Consider the following 17,353-nt stretch of genomic DNA (forward strand, 5'->3'; position numbering starts at 1 on the left):
AGGATGCAGAATACTGGTTTGTACATACTAAGCACTCAATGAAAATGTTAGCTATGGGCTGGGAAGGTGGCTCAGCAGTATTGCTTGTCTTGCATGCATGAGGCCCTCCCTGGGTTCAATTCCTCAGCACCACATAATCAGAAAAAGCCGGAAGTGGGACCATGGCTTAAGTGGCAGAGGGCTAGCTTTGAGCTGAAGAGCTGAGGGACAGCACTCAGGCCTAGAGTTCAGGCCCCATGACCAACCAAAAAGAAAAAGAAAAAAGAAAATGTCAGCTATTAGAAAAGTTTCAGAGACTGGTGTGGTACCAGTGGGAAGGTTGTGAAAAAGAAACAGCAAGACCACATTTGAAAGCATCAGGAATTACTTTATTAGGATGACTCCTAAATTGCTTGGGGCTTGCTTATTTATGAGGCAAAGGAATGGGGACAGATCTTATGTCAACATCTAAATTTTTCTACATCTCTACACATTTAACTACTTTAAGGGAAATGTACTCTAATGCATGCTGCTAACTTTCAGTTCACAGCGGTCATTTGCAAGGGATCCTGAGCCTACTTTTAACCCCAACATTTCAACAACGGTTTTGCATCAATGCCAAATGCACAGTCATTTTAGATTTGGAATGGGAGATCTGCACATACATTTGGCCCTCCCTGATCATGCTGTCGACTATCTGAGCTTGATTTTTATGTAGTGGAACACAAGTTACTTGGACTTTTGTAGTGAGGTCTCAGTAACAAACACATTGACCTTCTTTCTTCTGCACCCAGCTCCCCAGATACAAGTCCTATCTTTATGTCTAATTCCATGCTTGTCAGGATTTAGCAGAAAGGAAACCAAGTTTTTGGAGAGTAAAATGAGAGAAACTCTTTAGGAAGCAGTGTTTCACCTTTGGACTCAGGTTTGGGATCTTTCAGAAGCACAGTAGGAATTCTACCTCCCATGTCACATGTTGGGGATGGCTCAAGGATTCAGGGCACTTCCAGTCCTAACTGTGCTGAAGAAATACTCAAGCACGCAAGTGCCTCGTTAGAGAATACAGGTTATGGACCTGTAAAGGCCAAGGAAATATCACACCATTTTAATTATCTGATACCATTAACTAAAACAGATAGAAGAAAAAGCCTAAAAGTTTCTTGGAAAAGCACTTTATGAACCTTAAAGGCTAGAACAAGACTAGAATGGTTAGTGTATCCATTCCCAGAGCCAGTCAATGAAAGGGAGGCTTAGGGTCCAGCCTCTCAGCAGCAGTTCATAGAGAACAGTTCTAATGCCAGCTACATTAAATGCATACAGGAGGGTAACACTCTTGAGGGAGACAGAAACATAATTTCTATTTTTATCCACACCATTAGAATTAAAGTCATTTCATTTCAGTGCAAACTCAGGAAATTTATTTATCCATTTGGAGGAAACTTCAATATCCTATGATAGAATTTACATTAGCAGAAAATTCTTAAGACTAAATACAAACTATCTTAAGACATGAATCGAACTTTCAGTGATTTATTGCATTTGTCAGTACATAAAAATAGGAAGTATATTTTAAAAGAAATTTATTGTAAAAAAATGTAAATGTTTCCTTGCCATGGTTTGCACACAATGTACTCTGACATTCCATAGTTATAAAATTTTATTACTATTTCCAATAAAATATGGCAGATAACAAAATGATTCACTTTACTTATTGTGAATATACTTGAATATGTTGAAAATAACTACTATTCAGTATATGCTGTACTGACAGAAACTGTTATAAATTATGTGAAACACACACCCGTCACATCTGTATTTATGGCACTCTTTGTAAAAAAAAGTGTCAGTCATACATAATCCTATTTTTAATCTCTATTTTTAAGGTACAAAATATAAATGGAGGTATATCTCCTCTATTTGGCAAAAATGAGTCAGAATTAGAATGACAGTATTTACGTTGCCATACAAACGGATTATTTCTGACTGGCTAAGATGACATGCATGTTATGGTAATAAACATTCGCTACCCCAGGAATTTAAAAAATAGACACCTGTTCTGTCATTCCCAACTTTACCTGAGTGATATGAAAATGCATGTAACTTCAAGTGGATAATTAAAGGGCTATTTATTACTCATCTTTCCTTTCATAGTTCTTTTCCATCATTATCAAGTATAGGAGGAAAAAGGGATAGTGAAGATTGAGGACTTCAATACCTCAGTTGTGTCCTAAATCAAATTAGTGACATCCTTCTAGAAGTTCAAATTTACTCTTAACTTCAAGGAAGAGAATCATGTGAACCAAACTCTGCTATTTGCCCTTGCAAGACAGTCTATATAAAATCAAATATGACCACCTCATTGATTACATCAAACCTACTCCCACCATAGCCAAATCTCACAAATGTAACAGATGGCATAAATTCTCTGTATCGTAATCATCCCAGTGATGTCATGCCAGAGTTGTAATTCTTACAATAATCAAGCTGGCTACAGCTCAACACAAACTTAAGCTGCTCAGTGACAAAATTGAGGACATTATTTTAATGAAAATATAAAAATTAAAGTCAAAATGTTAGGAGTTGCAGTATCATGTGCCCTGTCTGTCTGTCTGCCTTCAAAGGCTTTACCTCTGAATGCTTTTAGTTCCCTTTCACTAACCTTATCAGTTAAATAGGAACTGTGTCACACTTCCTGCCTAGTGGTTTCTATCCAGTCAGTATTCTTCTGCCTGTCATAAATATTTCTTCTTTTAGTTTGTGCTATTCTTTTTAGAATACTTTTTGTAACCATACATACTGTCTCCCCCTACCACACCAGTAATTTTCCTTAAAATAATGGGGCTTTTAGATTATATTCCTAACCAAGTTTTCTCGTCATACTTAAGATTATGATTCCCAAATTTTCAGTACTTTTAAAGCAATTCCTGAATGTTTACAGTTGCTCTTGTACACATAAGCCAGAAATTAACATGCAAGATGGACACAAAGCCAGTCCCATTACAGATGAAGCAACAACAACAAAGGTATGACTAACGCTGAAGTCCTAGAGTTCAAGACTAACGTCTCTGGCCACAAAATTAGAAAAGGTTTCCAAACTCTTGCCAGAGGCTTCATGGCCGCTGACAATACATGTTTGTTTTCTACTCCGACTGTCTGAAAAACAGTCTCAAACACATTAGTTGGTAAATAAAGATATACAACCCTAAACATAACCTCTGCCCTTAGCCGCAGAAATAAAAGTCTTCAACGGAAGAATGAAAATAGAGATTGCACAAGTGTTCTAAAGTATCAAAATAAAAAAAAAGAAAGGAAAGACGGAGGGATGAATGAAGGGAAAGATAAAGGAAGGCATAAGAAACATGGATGCAGTTTTTATAGTTCAGCAGCATAATGCTTACAATTAAAGCTGCTGGAATTCCTCCAGTGTGCAGTCTGCATGACGTCATGCAAACATGAGGTGTACAGAGCACTCTGTAAACTTGAAACCATGAGACATTATAAGGTGTACCATGAAAGCTCATTCCTAAATATACTATTTTGTTGCATTATTTTTTTCCATTTTAATTCATCACGATTTAGGACAGTCATTCTACAGAGCAAGGAATGACAAGATAAAAAGTAGCCTTTAATTGTGGTGAATTTATACATACAAAATACACCTCCCATAATAGGAGTTATCAACTCCTAAAAAACAGGACTTTATAATAATTTATAGAAAACCATTCTTTAGAAATCACACTTTATATAATTTATCTCTTCCTAAACACTGGCATAAAGTGATTATGTTAAGAATTCTACTTGGCAAAGTATCTCTAGTCCTATCTCCAGGGAGAGGCTGTAAATTAGTGACTCCTAATTTTTCTGCTCTAGCTGCTTGAAGAAAGCCAATAAATACAGCTAAAATATTCTATGCTCAACTTGATATAATAATGTGCAGAACTCAATCATACCTAATGCTTGAAGACTGTTTGCAACAACCTGGCATAACATTTGTTCATAGCTTATTTTTGGTAAAGGAAGTCTTGCAAGTTTCAAGCAGCTTCCTTTCTGCATGAAGGCTTTTCCTTACTTTTCTATATGTCTAAATACTACTTCTCACCTACAGCCATTAAATTGTTAATGTGGTAATAGGTTCTATGTCAGAAGGCTTGGGAATTCCTTCATTCTCACATGTAATTAAAAAACTAGGAATAAATAACGTTTCCTAAAATAGCCTCTTGATGTAATTCTATTTCACATCAACTAGAATATTAAGCAAACATTATTTTTTAACCTTTTAACTTTTATTTTCAAAAGGCCCAATAAGGAGGTGTGTGACTGAAGTAGTAGAGCCCTAGTCTGTGAAAAAATCCTAAGAAATAGTATCTTGCTTCTGATGGGTTAGGTGCACACACCTATATACTGAGACTTCAGTGTGGAAATTTGATAAAATAGTATGTACAATCATGTAACAAGGCTTCCTAGGTTAATTGTTAGTTAAGTTCTAATCTTTATTATGACTACTATTAGTAGTTCAGCTGTAGACTTACAAAATTGACAGAAGCTAAAATTTTTTGCCACCAAAATTACAAATGTTAAAAAGTTTATGCACAAAGAGCCGCAATAAAGTTCTCTATTTCTATCAGCCATGATCCAGACTGTACCTAACAAAAACACGGTACATGTATACTGGAAAACACAGTCCCATTTATTCATAAGAAACAGCTGGATCTCAGCCTTTACCAGGGAAAAATTCAAGGGCAACCTGCACAGAGGCCTCACTTCCACTTTTTGCAAAAACAAAATAGAGTTTACATAAAAATAGATATAACCCAGGTAACCATATACATTGGTATATGTCCAGTGCTATTTACATTAAAAATGCTGCGTTGCATAAGTTGAGGAATACCATCATGCATTTCATTTTAACTTTTAAGGTGAAAAATGCAGTTACAGAACTAAGTTTGCTTACCATGATTGTCCCAATAATTACTAGAAGAGGAATAACGCCCTAAGGCCTCTTGTTCTCGTACCTCTGTCACACCTTAAGTGGAACAGACATCAAATCACTTATGCAACAAGAAACTTTTGAATAATCTCTATTATACTGACATAGTAAACAAAAGTTATGGATACAAAGCACACTGAAAGTTTTGTATGAAATAACCATAACCCAAAAAGTACAGTTCTTCAAAAGTAAAAATAAAACCATTTGGATGATCATAAAGTAGCACTGAGGTCCTTTCAGAATTTAATGTTACTCTTCAGACAAGTACAGACATGACACGCTTCTAGAAAGGAACATTCTTTATCATCCTGCACAAATTAAAATACAAATGCATTCATCAGAAAAATGGGGACACTATATAATGGTCACGTTGGATGCAGTTTTTGTCATCTCTTCTGGAGAATGGCTCTTCACCACCTCTTTGATGAACTGCTCCAGTGCAGGGAAATAGCCTTGGCACTGCCACGTGTCGTTATGCGTTCCCTCTGGGAAAATGGCCAGCCTCTTAGTCCGAGACGGGGAGAGCTCATAGAGCTGCTTCATCATCACTGGTGGAATTAGCTGGTCAGAGAGTCCGGAAATGAAGAGCGAAGGCATTCTGCACTGGGATATTTTTCGGTAGGACAAAAACTTATTTTTGTAGCACCATAAAGGAAGGTAACGCATTGGGAAGAATGAAAACAAAGTGCTGGCCATGTGTGGTATGCTTAGAAAGGTGTTCTCCACCATGATGGCTGAAATCCTGTGTGAATTCTCGGAAGCCAGATGAATAGCCACTGCCCCCCCCAAGGAACGGCCAAAGAGGAAAACTTTGGTCTTGTCAAGGTCGGGCCTTGTCATCACGTAGTCCAGCACGGCTTCCGAGTCTAAATACAGTCCTTCCTCGCTGGCTGCACCTTCGCTTTTCCCATAGCCTCGATAGTCGACGAGCAAAAGATTCACTTTGAGGTTAACCAACATGAGCAGCGCATTTGGTAACCTGTGACCTATGTTGCCTGCATTCCCGTGAAAGTAGATGACAGTCGGGGAGTAGGGTGAATTGTCCCCGGTGTATCGTATCAAAATCAGATTCAGACGCACTCCATCTTTGGTTCTGATGAAAATGTTTTCATGAGGAATACCGGTGGGCATGGGAACATAAAGGCGTGAAGAGGATGGCTGTTCTGGGAAGTAAAGCAATACATCCTGGAACTTATACAGTATACCCGCTATTGATATGAATATTAACAAAAGCAAGATAATGCCTCCATGCAGATGGAATGTCACTATTAAAGGTAAGAGAGAAATGCGGCACAGAGCCCAAGACCAGGAAGCCAAGGCTATCAGCCATCTTTCAATGGAGTTCCAAAACATCCAGGACTTTTCCATTGTAGCTCTCTGTAAGTATCCTAAAGAGGGAAAGAGAGAGAATATCAATGATTCATACACACTGCTTATTGTAAAAGTCTGACCTACAATGTGGCCTCGGAGCTGACATCACCCGTGCCCATTAATCTTCCCTGTCCCTTCGTGTCTCAGTAGTTTCCAGTCTGCCTAATCTTTCCAAACCATACATATGACGGGCAAACATTCCAATGCTTCTGGTTTATGTTAAACAAGCTTTGTGTGAATAAAATTCCATACATGAGAGCATATGTTCAGTGAAACAATACATTTGCTTATATAAAGTGCTTATGTGTTCTCTGTTCTCACTGACCTGATGGAAGAACAAGTTGATGGTATTCCCAGTTTTACATCTGAGGAGATGAAGCTGGGGCCATCCCCCAATGCTCCAGGCATAAGAGGCAGGAGGCAAACAGCACGATTCCAACATACCTGTGAATCCACTGTCGCCGGTAAACTACTATGTGGCTAGATAACTTTAACCAGGGACACTCTGATATAATTTAATGCCATTTCTTTTTCACAATACAGAAAAATATATTATAATTGAATAATGAATCTTTTTCAACTTGAACCAAAAGCCTGTCACCTTTTCTACATTTTCACAAACCAACACTGCCACCTAGTGGTAGCAAGTGGAATGCTAAGGACAAGCACTTGGAAGGGGCAAACAAAACCTGTTTACCTGATTCTTGGCCAGGCAGATGGCTCACACCTGTAATCCTAGCTACTCCGGAGTCTGAGATCTGAGGATCACAGTTAAATAAAAAGCCAGACCAGGCAGGAAAATCCATAAGACTTTTATCTCCAATTAACCACCAGAAAACCGGATGTGGCACTGTGGCTCAAGTGGTAGAACACTAGCCTGGAGGTGAAGAGCTCAGGGACAGTCCTCAGGCCCAGAGTTCAAGCCCCACAACCAACAAAAACAAAAACAAAAAACAAAACGAAAACACCAAAAGATGCAAAAAATACCTGATTCTCTAAATATTAAATATGGCTAATAAAGGATCATTTTACCATCTACCAGTTATTTGCCAACAATTTACAATAGTTATTTATATTCCTTTAAATAAGCCTCAGTTAACATATATGGTCACATAACTTAACTTAGTTGGTTTTTATGTACAAGTAACATCTGCATGGTTTTGGTTTGTTCCCAGAATTTTTTATTAGGAAATCTGACAGTAAACTGGCATTAACATCTCACGTCAAAGTACAGTAAGTCTGGCTGGGGATATAGGTCAAAGTACAGTAAGTCTGGCTGGGGATATAGGTCAAACTACAGTAAGTCTGGCTGGGGATACAGGTCAAAGTACAGTAAATCTGGCTGGGGATACAGGTCAGCAGTGGAGCACTTGTACAATCCAAACAGGATTTTCTTTTTTTTTTTTTGCCCTGCACTGTAAAACAACCAAAGCAGAAACAGAGGCTTTAATTTTTGGCATTGTGTAGGATTTAAATGTTTTTTGATAATTCACATATTCTGTTTACATACAGGACATATGTAAATATATAGACCATATCTCCATATATAAACTATTACATAGTCTATTTACACATTCATTGAGAAAGACACACAGGTGCTATAACCCTACAGTATTTAGCACATAGGTTACTATTTCTTTAAAAATATAATGTAACAATGTCTGGTGCTGGTGGCTCATGCCTGTAATCCTAGCTACACAGGAGGCTGAGATCTGAGGATCCCGGTTCAAAGCCAGCCCGGGCAGGTACATGTGAACTTCCTATAGGCAGCAGTTAAAAAAAATTATTTACTAAATTTGCTCAGTCTTGGTTAAAAAAAAATACCACAAGCCAACCACTAAGATATATCATCATCCTTTTATAGACTCTGATGGTCTGATAGTCAATGAAACTGAAATACTGCATATAATAGTCAACTGCACAGAGGCTAAGCCAGTATTCAGTAAACATTCCATTTCTACTTTTCTAAATTAAGAAGTTATTTTGTAAATGAAGGAGAAATTGTCTAATATATTGATCAAAGCCATAGTTACTGGAGAGCATTTAATTTGGAGGGATGATACATGTTTTGACTCCTTAGAGCTGGGTAGATTGCAGCTTTGTAATAATCTACATATATATCATGAATGATTTCAGAAATCTGGTTTACTGACTTTCAATCACTTCTTTTACAAATACTGTGCTTTTTATGTCCAGATGTCTTTATGTGTTTAGATACATCTTTTCATATAAAGATATATACATATAGATGTATATATAGATATTTGGTCATGGGGCTTGAATTCTGGGCCTGGATGCTGTCCTTGAGCTCTTTTGCTCAAGATTAGTGCTCACCACTTTGAGCCACAGTGCCACTTCTGGTATTGGAAATTGGAAATAAGAGTCACACAGGACTTTCCTGAGTGGGCTGGCTTTGAATTGTGATCCTCAGATCTCAGCCTCTGGAGTAGCTAGGATTATAGGCATGAGCCACTAGTACCCAGACCCAGGTTTCTTTTCTTTTCTTCTTCTTTTTTTTTTTTTTTTGCCAGCCCTGAGCCTTGAATTCTGGGCTTAGGCACTGTCCCTAAGCTCCTTCTATTCAAAGCTAGCACTCTACCATTTGAGCTACAGAACCACTTCCAGCGTTTTTTTGTGATTATCTGGAGATAAGAGTATCATGGACCTTCCTGCCCAGGCTGGCTTTGAACCACAATCCTCAGATCTCAGCTTCTTGCATGGCGAGGATTACAGGTATGCATGAGCTACCAGCACCTGGCTATCTTTTCTTATTTTTAAATTCTATGGTCTTATCAATAAGATCCTCAAGGTAAATACTTACCCTTTATAATGTTCTTCTTTTGATGAAAAAAATAAAGCTAGGATAATATTTCTTAGACCTGCTCGAGAGCAGGCATATTAAAAGATTCATGTAGATGAAAGAATTATATTGCTACGAGAAAATTAAGGTAGTATTGATTATTGACACAATTGATGTGTCTGTTCAGAGGTGATGTTATACAAATTTTGGGAAATCAAGACTACATTTTAACAACAAACATATTTCTAAAATGATGCATTTAACTGTTATTCTTTTATATCACATTATTTTGAAGAATACCAATTTTTCTCCAAGTTTAATTATGTGCATATGTTTTTGTGATTTTGATGTGCAGACCATCTAAATGACACTCTCTAAGTATTGATCCCTTCTTTCTTCATGTTTTTTATTTCCATGTAAATGTACTGTTATACGTTAAAAAAAAAAAAAAAGGAGGGTTAACAAAGCCTTTCTCTTTTTCCGTAAAAAAGCAGCCTGCAGTTAACCTTCCAGACTGTTTCCCTGGAAACCTGATAACCTGAAATATTAATGTTGTTTCTAAGCAACGCTATTTCTCATTAAAAAAAAGAGCTACCTCTGGCCCAGAGGCCAGAGGAAGGGCCAAGGGACAGTGGCTAGGGGCCTCTCTGCATGAGCTCCGAGATGGAATCAGTCTGTCCTTGAGGATCCTGGGTGACATGTCCAAGTACTGTGACAAAGACACTATGTCTTGGGAAGCAAGCAGCTAAACCAAGTGCCTGCTCCCTTTCAAGTGTCATCTTTCTCTGGTCCTCAGCTGACTTGTGCTGACAGGGGTTCCCAACCTGCATCCTTCAACAAAGCAGAAATAGCTGGCTCTCAGAATGCAACTTGGGTCCTAGAGTATGAACAATTCAGCTGATCCCAAGTCTTGGCCATCTCGGTGAGTGAAATAATTCACTGTTCCTGAAAGTATGTACTCTGTGACAAGAACTTTATGAGAAGTGCCATGGGAAGACAAGGATCTTCTGTCAGGGTTTTCTGCCTGTTGAGATGCACTAGCCTGTTGAGATGCCTTAGTCACTACCAAACGGGTTACTCTGCGGGAGAGAAACTAGATGTGTTCCGTGAAGGACACAGAGACAGCCAACAATCGTTCCTCTGCCGCCTCTCCTGGGTTACTCTTGGGTTCCTGTTTCCCACGTGAAGGCTGGCCTTCGCCCTGGTCTCAGTTGTCTGTCATGTCTTCAGAGCTGATCTCACAGGCCACACAAGCATCTCTACAACTCATCAGTTTGTGGCGTTAGTCACTCCCTGTTAACTCTGGTGAGTGAGCTCTTGTGAACCATGTCCTAGAGGGTAGCCCTCAGCACGGTAGCACGGGTCTCCCCTCCCCTCTCCCCCCACTGCACCGCTGCACCCTGAGGTGGTGGTCACTCTCCCCCCTTCCACACTACACCCTGTGGTGGTGGTCACCCTCCACGGTCCCCCTCCCCACTGCACAGCTGCACTCTGAGGTGGTGATCACCCTCCCCCCTTCCACACTGCACCCTGTGGTGGTGGTCACCCTCACAGTCCCCCTCCCCACTGCACAGCTGCACTCTGAGGTGGTGATCACCCTCCCCCCTTCCACACTGCACCCTGTGGTGGTGGTCACCCTCACAGTCCCCCTCCCCACTGCACAGCTGCACTCTGAGGTGGTGATCACCCTCCCCCCTTCCACACTGCACCCTGTGGTGGTGGTCACCCTCACAGTCCCCCTCCCCACTGCACAGCTGCACTCTGAGGTGGTGATCACCCTCCCCCCTTCCACACTGCACCCTGTGGTGGTGGTCACCCTCACAGTCCCCCTCCCCACTGCACAGCTGCACTCTGAGGTGGTGATCACCCTCCCCCCTTCCACACTGCACCGCAGTGGTGGTCACCCTCCACTGCTCCCCCGCAGCCAGCACACTTCAATTCCTGTTTTTCTGTAGCCCTTCTTCCTGGAGGCAATTCCCAAGGTTTTATCCATGTCCATCCCCTTATTACTTCTTATTTAGATTGGGACAGTCCCCCCTAAATCTCAAAAACTGAACCCATCCTCCTTTGCACCAATGTTTCACACACAGTACGTTCATTATGACCAAAAAGGCATGGCATGTAGGCAAACACATGCTTTAAAAGCATTAGCTTGATTCCAAGGCTCTGTATCTATGTAAGCTAAAATTTAATTATGTTTTATGGTATCAAAGAGTCACTAATTATAGTCAGGCACCTATAATCCTAGCTACTCCGGAGATTGAGATCCTAGCACAGAGGCTGTGTCCACAAAACACCACTGCAGGACCTGGGACTTCCACCAGAGTCCCATAGTTCATACCGAGCCTACTCCTTAAACAAGGTCATCAGGTTCTAATATATCCTACTATACTATTCAAATATGAAAGGTATCACCACAAATGATATGTGCAGACACCTGCTATATGAATAACAATGGTTAGCCATTTTAATACTTGTGTAAGCTATTTAAGAATGGTAAATATGGTACAGTCTTTGCTCTCAGACAGAAACAGGTGCAGAAATATATGACTAGACTTGTATAGTTCAAGTTCATTTACAGAGGACACAAAAATGGAAAACAACTGCTTTGAATACAGCAAGGGAAAAATCAGAACTTTACATAATTCTAGTCATCTACTTGGGTTTCATCACACTTGACTACTTATAGAATCCAAATGAAAACTTAAACTTTTTAAAAACAGGACAAAGCATAGTTCCAGAGTTAAATATTTCTACTAATTTCTATTGAGCAGCTGTCTGTCACGTATTTCTAATCACTTAGCACAATTATCCTGGAATTATTTAAGAATTGGAAGTAATTAAAAGCAACATCTAAATAGATACTTGGCAAAGACAGTGTACACATAAGCAGAGCATTGAGCTTTAAAGGCTCTAAGTCAGAGATGGATTGATGCCAGTGGTTCTCAAAAAAGGCTGAAAAGGAGCCTCTTAAGTGGCCCACAAATCAGGTCAATGGCCCACACTCACTGTAATACTACTTACCTTTTCACTAATTGACATCTGCACTACTAGTATCTAAGCAATGTTGGAGAAGGAGCTGGAGCCTTACCAAGAATCAAGTCAGTAGACTGGGTATGACTAGGATTCACATTCCCACAAGCTCAGGAAGATCTGGAGCTTACCCAACCATCAACACAAAGGTGGGGGGTGGGGGGGAGGCACAACTGCCACCCACATCAATGTGAACTCATGGAAAGGAGAGGGAAAGTCAATTTCACTTACCAATGGCATTAAGATGCAGTGAAAATTAACTGTACTTCAACCAGGAAATATACATCTTTTTAATTCACTGTGTGAGATATGTGTTCTGTAGGGAAATAATTTCACCTGGAAGCTGCTCTGGCCAGTGTTTTTATTGCTTTTTTTTTTTAATCTATCTTTTAAGTGGCAACATTTTAATTTAAAAAGACAGCTGACAAACTGGTTCTTAGAATGAAGTTTCTAATTGCTCCGTACCATTTAAGAGAATATTCTGATGCTTTTGCAGCTATGGCCATACTAACATATATACGTTTGGATAACATATTAAATGTGACACAATTTACAAGAAACAGTCTAACTCAATAAACCACTATATTCTAAAATGACCAAAGAATAGTGTCACAAATTCACTCCAGCCTGAGTGAAGTGTTCATCACTGGATAAACCAATGAATTTTAACATGCCAAGACAAAACTTCATTGACATGGATTTTGGACATGATATCTAACACTTCAGGAACTGTAAGAGAACCCAGAATTCTCTGCTATGACAAGGCCATTACTTCTCTGCTTAGTTCATTTTCTCATGTCTTACTTTTCTAAAAGAGCCCAAATGCAGAACACGATACTATGCCTGTATGCTATATAAGCAGATACTATTTTTTTAATGTTAAAGAATGCCACTGTCATTTTTTGTAGTTATTACATATAAAGTATGTATAAGTACGCAATGGACTTAATGCTATCATTTATAAATGCCCACTACTAAATTCCAACACTAATAACACCTTTATAACCCATATACAGAAAAAAATATTTGGGGTAGTAAAGTGGTCAATGGATTAAAAACTTGAAGAATGTTGTTCTTATCGAATTTAACTAACTTTATTGCTTTTCCTCTCAGATCCTCCATTCTTTCAAATTAAGACTACTACATATCATAATTACATCCTTTGTTCATTATAAATATATTTAATGCTCTTTACTTGCTAATATGATCTAAAATTAAATGCAAACAAATACATCACGAACCAAATCTCAAACTATAAGAATGGATGCATTTTAATTAACAATGCCCTAATACTAGCAGAGCAAACTGATCAGTCTCTTTTTCTACCACAGTTAAAGAACATTTTACTGAAGGTCAAAAGTGCCCACAAATAAAATTATTTAATAGCTATTCTATATTCTAATATGTACTAATGAATTCTACATTATTCTAATTATTTTTAACTAAAACACTGCACATTGTATTGCACAGTACATATCTGCAATACTGGTTCCACAGAAAATCTTAAAGATTTTCTGTAAGTGAATTACCTATATGTGAATTCTCAAATGATAAAATTTACATAATGACTAAACAGTTACAAATGTAATATATGTCTTAAATTGAAGTTTGTATTATCTGCAGAATTATAGAAGCATTATAGCTTTATAGCATCATAGGGTAAGTGTGTCTACAGGTTAAAAATGCATGCCTCCAGTAACAGAACCATGTGCAGGTTCAACTGAATGCTGTGAAGAGTGGCAAGGTGGTGCTCACCATGCAGAGGCTAGCACGGCTTGTTCACAGATGGGACTCGCAGCTGCCCATTGCCTTTCAAGCACAGAACACTCAGACTCAGCACCCCTACATCAGTACACCTGCTAAGCGCTGGGAAGGGAGGAAACCATGCCAGCTGCACAGCTGAAATGGAAACACAAATAGCTGCTCTCTGTGTGCTGGAGACACCACAGAATGAGCTGTCCGTTTCCCTCATTGCTACCCACATGCCATCAGTAACGAACAAGCATATGAATAGTCCTGGGGACAAGTGCACAGCCAGTGCTCAGGGAGATGCTGGAGGCAATGCAGGTTCCAAGAGCATCTGAAACCTGTAGAAGCGTATCCATCAGAAATTATGCTGGGTAGGAACTTAGTAATATTTTTGTTTGGCTCTTTCCTGAAATACTGAAGACTTGGCACAGTAATTTTTGACAAAAACTAAAAAGGACAGATTATCACCATGGAAGCCAATTACAATTTGTTCTGACATTATAAGCCCCTTCAAGTATGAAAATGGTAAACAACAGTAAGAAATCCACAAGCTTAAAAATGCAGCCAATGGCTGTTATTAGAATTTGGACTCATAATAAAATTAAGAAAGTTTGCAACTTATGTAACCTATGAACTAGATAAATGGAACTTATTTTCTTATGAAACCACTTCAAGATCCGGGTTAGTTAGGGAAGGTGCTCAGGCCATGGCCTGGAAATGCTATCATAAATGATTGCAGAAGAATCACCATTCATGATCACTACTGGTTAAGATTAAGCAGGATAAGGCATAGTAATGTGCTAGAAAGCAGGTGGGGTGATTTGAAAAGAAAAGCTTGACTAAAATGAAAGCTTTTTAGCATCTACTCTAAAAGTAGTATTTAAGAACTTCTGAAAAAAGAAAAAAGCCGGAAGTGGCGCTGTGGCTCAAGTGGTAGAGCTCTAGCCTTGAGCTGAAGAGCTGAGGGACAGCGCCCAGGCCCAGAGTTCAGGTCCCACGACCAGACCCCCCCCCCAAAAAAAAAATAAAATAAAAGTAGTATTTAAGAACTTCTGATTTTCCCAAGACAATTAAACATGACTCTTTGAGAAAGTAAAGCTTTCAGATTTTAGGATCTTTGAGGAATTAAATGAGTTCTAAATTAGTGAAAAAAAATAGAAACACATTCCCCTGAAATAAAGTGGCAAGAGACAGACAATAACTTCTGGTATTTATACTAAAGTACATTGTTGGTGGAGGACAACTTGGTCAGTAAACCCTCTTACTCACATTGCAAAGGATCTTGGCTGTGTCTGAGACTTGGGGCAGTGAGCCAGGAGCTACCTGCAGGCACAGGTGTGGAAGCTGCCTTGCTTTCATCATTTCTGAATTTACTGCCAATGGAAGTCAGTATGGTGCAGGCCAAAGGAGACTGTGTAGGGGAACGGCCTATTAGTAGGTATCTTCTGCCAACTTACTTGGCCTGTCTAAATGTATATTTCCTCATAAGTGAAAGAACTGAATCATTTAACCAAAATATTGCTGAGACCAAACACAATACTGTGCTAATAATCTACATCTATGAAACAAAATGTAGAGTATTTTTCTTACCTCCTGTAGCAGGGTAAGTGAAAGCAAGTACACCTGGAGCCCTACCGGACTAGGGTTAAATAGTGGAAAGGGGTTACTCATATGCACACAGGACATAACCAAGCATTGCCTCTGTTTTCTGTCCACACCAAGCTTTCCTTGGATTGACTCCCACTGCAGCCATCCCTTATTGCCGTTTGTGTGCAAACTTGCAGGGAACAACTTACTCTGGCAGTGTGATAACCAGTCTCGGAGGCTGTCAGTTCTGTGCTGAGAGTGACTTCATGTAATTCCACTCTACATTTTCAGTCTTCAGAGATCTTTCTAGTGCATTGCAAGCTTCACTGAGTGAAGACTGCACATCAGTCACTAAGCCAGTCACCACCAGTGTATTGTTACTTCATCATGGGAGATGATAGGTAGGAGACTGTGTCTTAGGCTCACACCGAAGAATAAAGAAAAAAAGGAAAAGATCCTACTTGGAAATAAGGTTAAAAAAAAAAAGGTATAGTGGTGTGGCTCAAGTGGTAGATGCCCCTACCAAGAAAAGATGGAGACCTTGGGTTTCAAATCCCATACTATTAGATTAAAAAAAATAATATTTTAGGTAAAGATATCTGATCCACACAGCATGCACGCAATACTGATAGCGCACACCAGGAAGACCTGCTAAAGACTAGCCTCTAAACGTCCAGCCGGCACACGCTCGCATCTTCACGCTCAGAGACCCTCGCACAGCCAAACAGGTGCAGAAGCGCTGCTCAATGGCAGGCTGGTTTTGGGTTCTGATACCCGGGCCAGCCACGTCGATGCTGCACTTGGCTTAAAACCAATGAGGACAAGGATCAACCCCCCCCACCCCACCCCACCGCCACCCCCGGCGGACTCCCTTTTCCGCGGGCCGTCCCGGTCCTCCGGAAACACCCACCGAACTTGCAGGTATTCGGGGGTCGGAAGCGACGCGGCCAGCTCATGGCGCCGGGCGGGGCGGCTGGGGTGGCTCCGGGGTGAACGTTGACTTCCCCCCGGGGCGCGCCGGGCGGGGCGGGAGGGGGCGCGGGCAGAGGGGCCGGGGAGGAGGCTGGCCCCGGCCGGACACGGGGCGGACAGGGGGGCCGGGAGGGCAGCGACGCCGGCGGCCCGGGTGTCGTGCGCACCTCGATCTCCCGCACAGGTGCGTGTGCGGTGGCAGACGGTCGAGTCGGGGTGCCGGCCCCCCTCCCCGTCGGTGCGCACGGCCCGGCCCGCCCTCCCCCTCCCGCCCCCCAGCTCGGTCCTCCCGCCCCCTCCCTCCCCCGACCTCCCTCGGGAAGGCCCGGCCCGCGCAGCCCCGCGTCCCCGGCCTCACTTACTCAGACCTGCCGGCAGGCCGCGCAGTCGGCCGCGGGCTCGAAACCGGGCGCCGCGCAGCAGCGTCGCCCCGCGCCGCGCCGCTCGCTCCTCCTCATCGTCCTCCCGCAGTCCAGGGGCCGCCGCCGTCGCCGTCTAGCCAGGAGCTCCGGCGACGCTCTTCTCTGCGGCCCCACTTCCGGCCCGCGCCCGGGTGTCGCCCGCAAACGTCCCCGCCGGCTCCCACATCACCTGAGCGCCGTCCTCCACCCGGGGTGGAGGAGGCGGAGAAAGAGAGAGCGAGTCCGGTCTCCGGGCATGCGCAGAAGCCACGTGACGAAGGGGCGCGCGACGGCGGCCGGGACGGACAAGATACCCCGGCGCGGAGAGCGGGGCACTTCTGCGGCTATATCGAGTCCCTTTTTCCTTCCTCGGAGCACCAGGAGACGTTTTAAACCCATGCCCCAGGCTTCTGGGTTGAGAGGGGGCTGGGATGGAGCGGGGCTGGGAGGACTGGAGCCGGTAACTGAGCACAC

At 41.5% G+C, this 17,353-nt stretch overlaps 1 protein-coding gene across 3 annotated transcripts; it reads right to left on the bottom strand.

Moving 5' to 3' along the window:
* Positions 1-5,196: 5,196 nt before the first annotated feature.
* Positions 5,197-17,093, bottom strand: Abhd13 (abhydrolase domain containing 13). Of its 3 annotated transcripts, none has more exons than XM_070002632.1 (2): positions 16,841-17,093; positions 5,197-6,354 (listed from the first exon to the last, which is right to left on the bottom strand). In XM_070002632.1, exon 2 carries the CDS (start codon positions 6,332-6,334, stop codon positions 5,321-5,323), a length of 1,014 nt encoding a protein of 337 aa, XP_069858733.1. In that variant the 5' UTR covers positions 6,335-6,354; positions 16,841-17,093; the 3' UTR covers positions 5,197-5,320. The 3 variants fall into 3 exon arrangements, with proteins under 3 accessions (XP_069858733.1, XP_069858732.1, XP_069858734.1); XM_070002631.1 differs by lacking the exon at positions 16,841-17,093 and adding an exon at positions 16,417-16,506; XM_070002633.1 differs by lacking the exon at positions 16,841-17,093 and adding an exon at positions 6,663-6,675.
* Positions 17,094-17,353: the final 260 nt, after the last annotated feature.

Source organism: Dipodomys merriami, unplaced genomic scaffold (genome assembly GCF_024711535.1).
Source record: "Dipodomys merriami isolate MVZ:Mamm:240054 unplaced genomic scaffold, mDipMer1.0.p SCAF_6, whole genome shotgun sequence".
NCBI lineage: Eukaryota > Metazoa > Chordata > Mammalia > Rodentia > Heteromyidae > Dipodomys > Dipodomys merriami.

What these genes read in the sequence shown, in the direction of transcription:
- Abhd13 (XM_070002631.1), bottom strand. Translation starts at nt 16,462, where the DNA reads ATGAGCTGGCCGCGTCGCTTCCGACCCCCGAATACCTGCAAGTTCG. An exon ending in CCCGAATACCTGCAAGTTCG is followed by an intron (nt 6,355 to 16,416) that starts GTGGGTGTTTCC and finishes TTCCCTCTTTAG; the next exon opens with GATACTTACAGAGAGCTACA.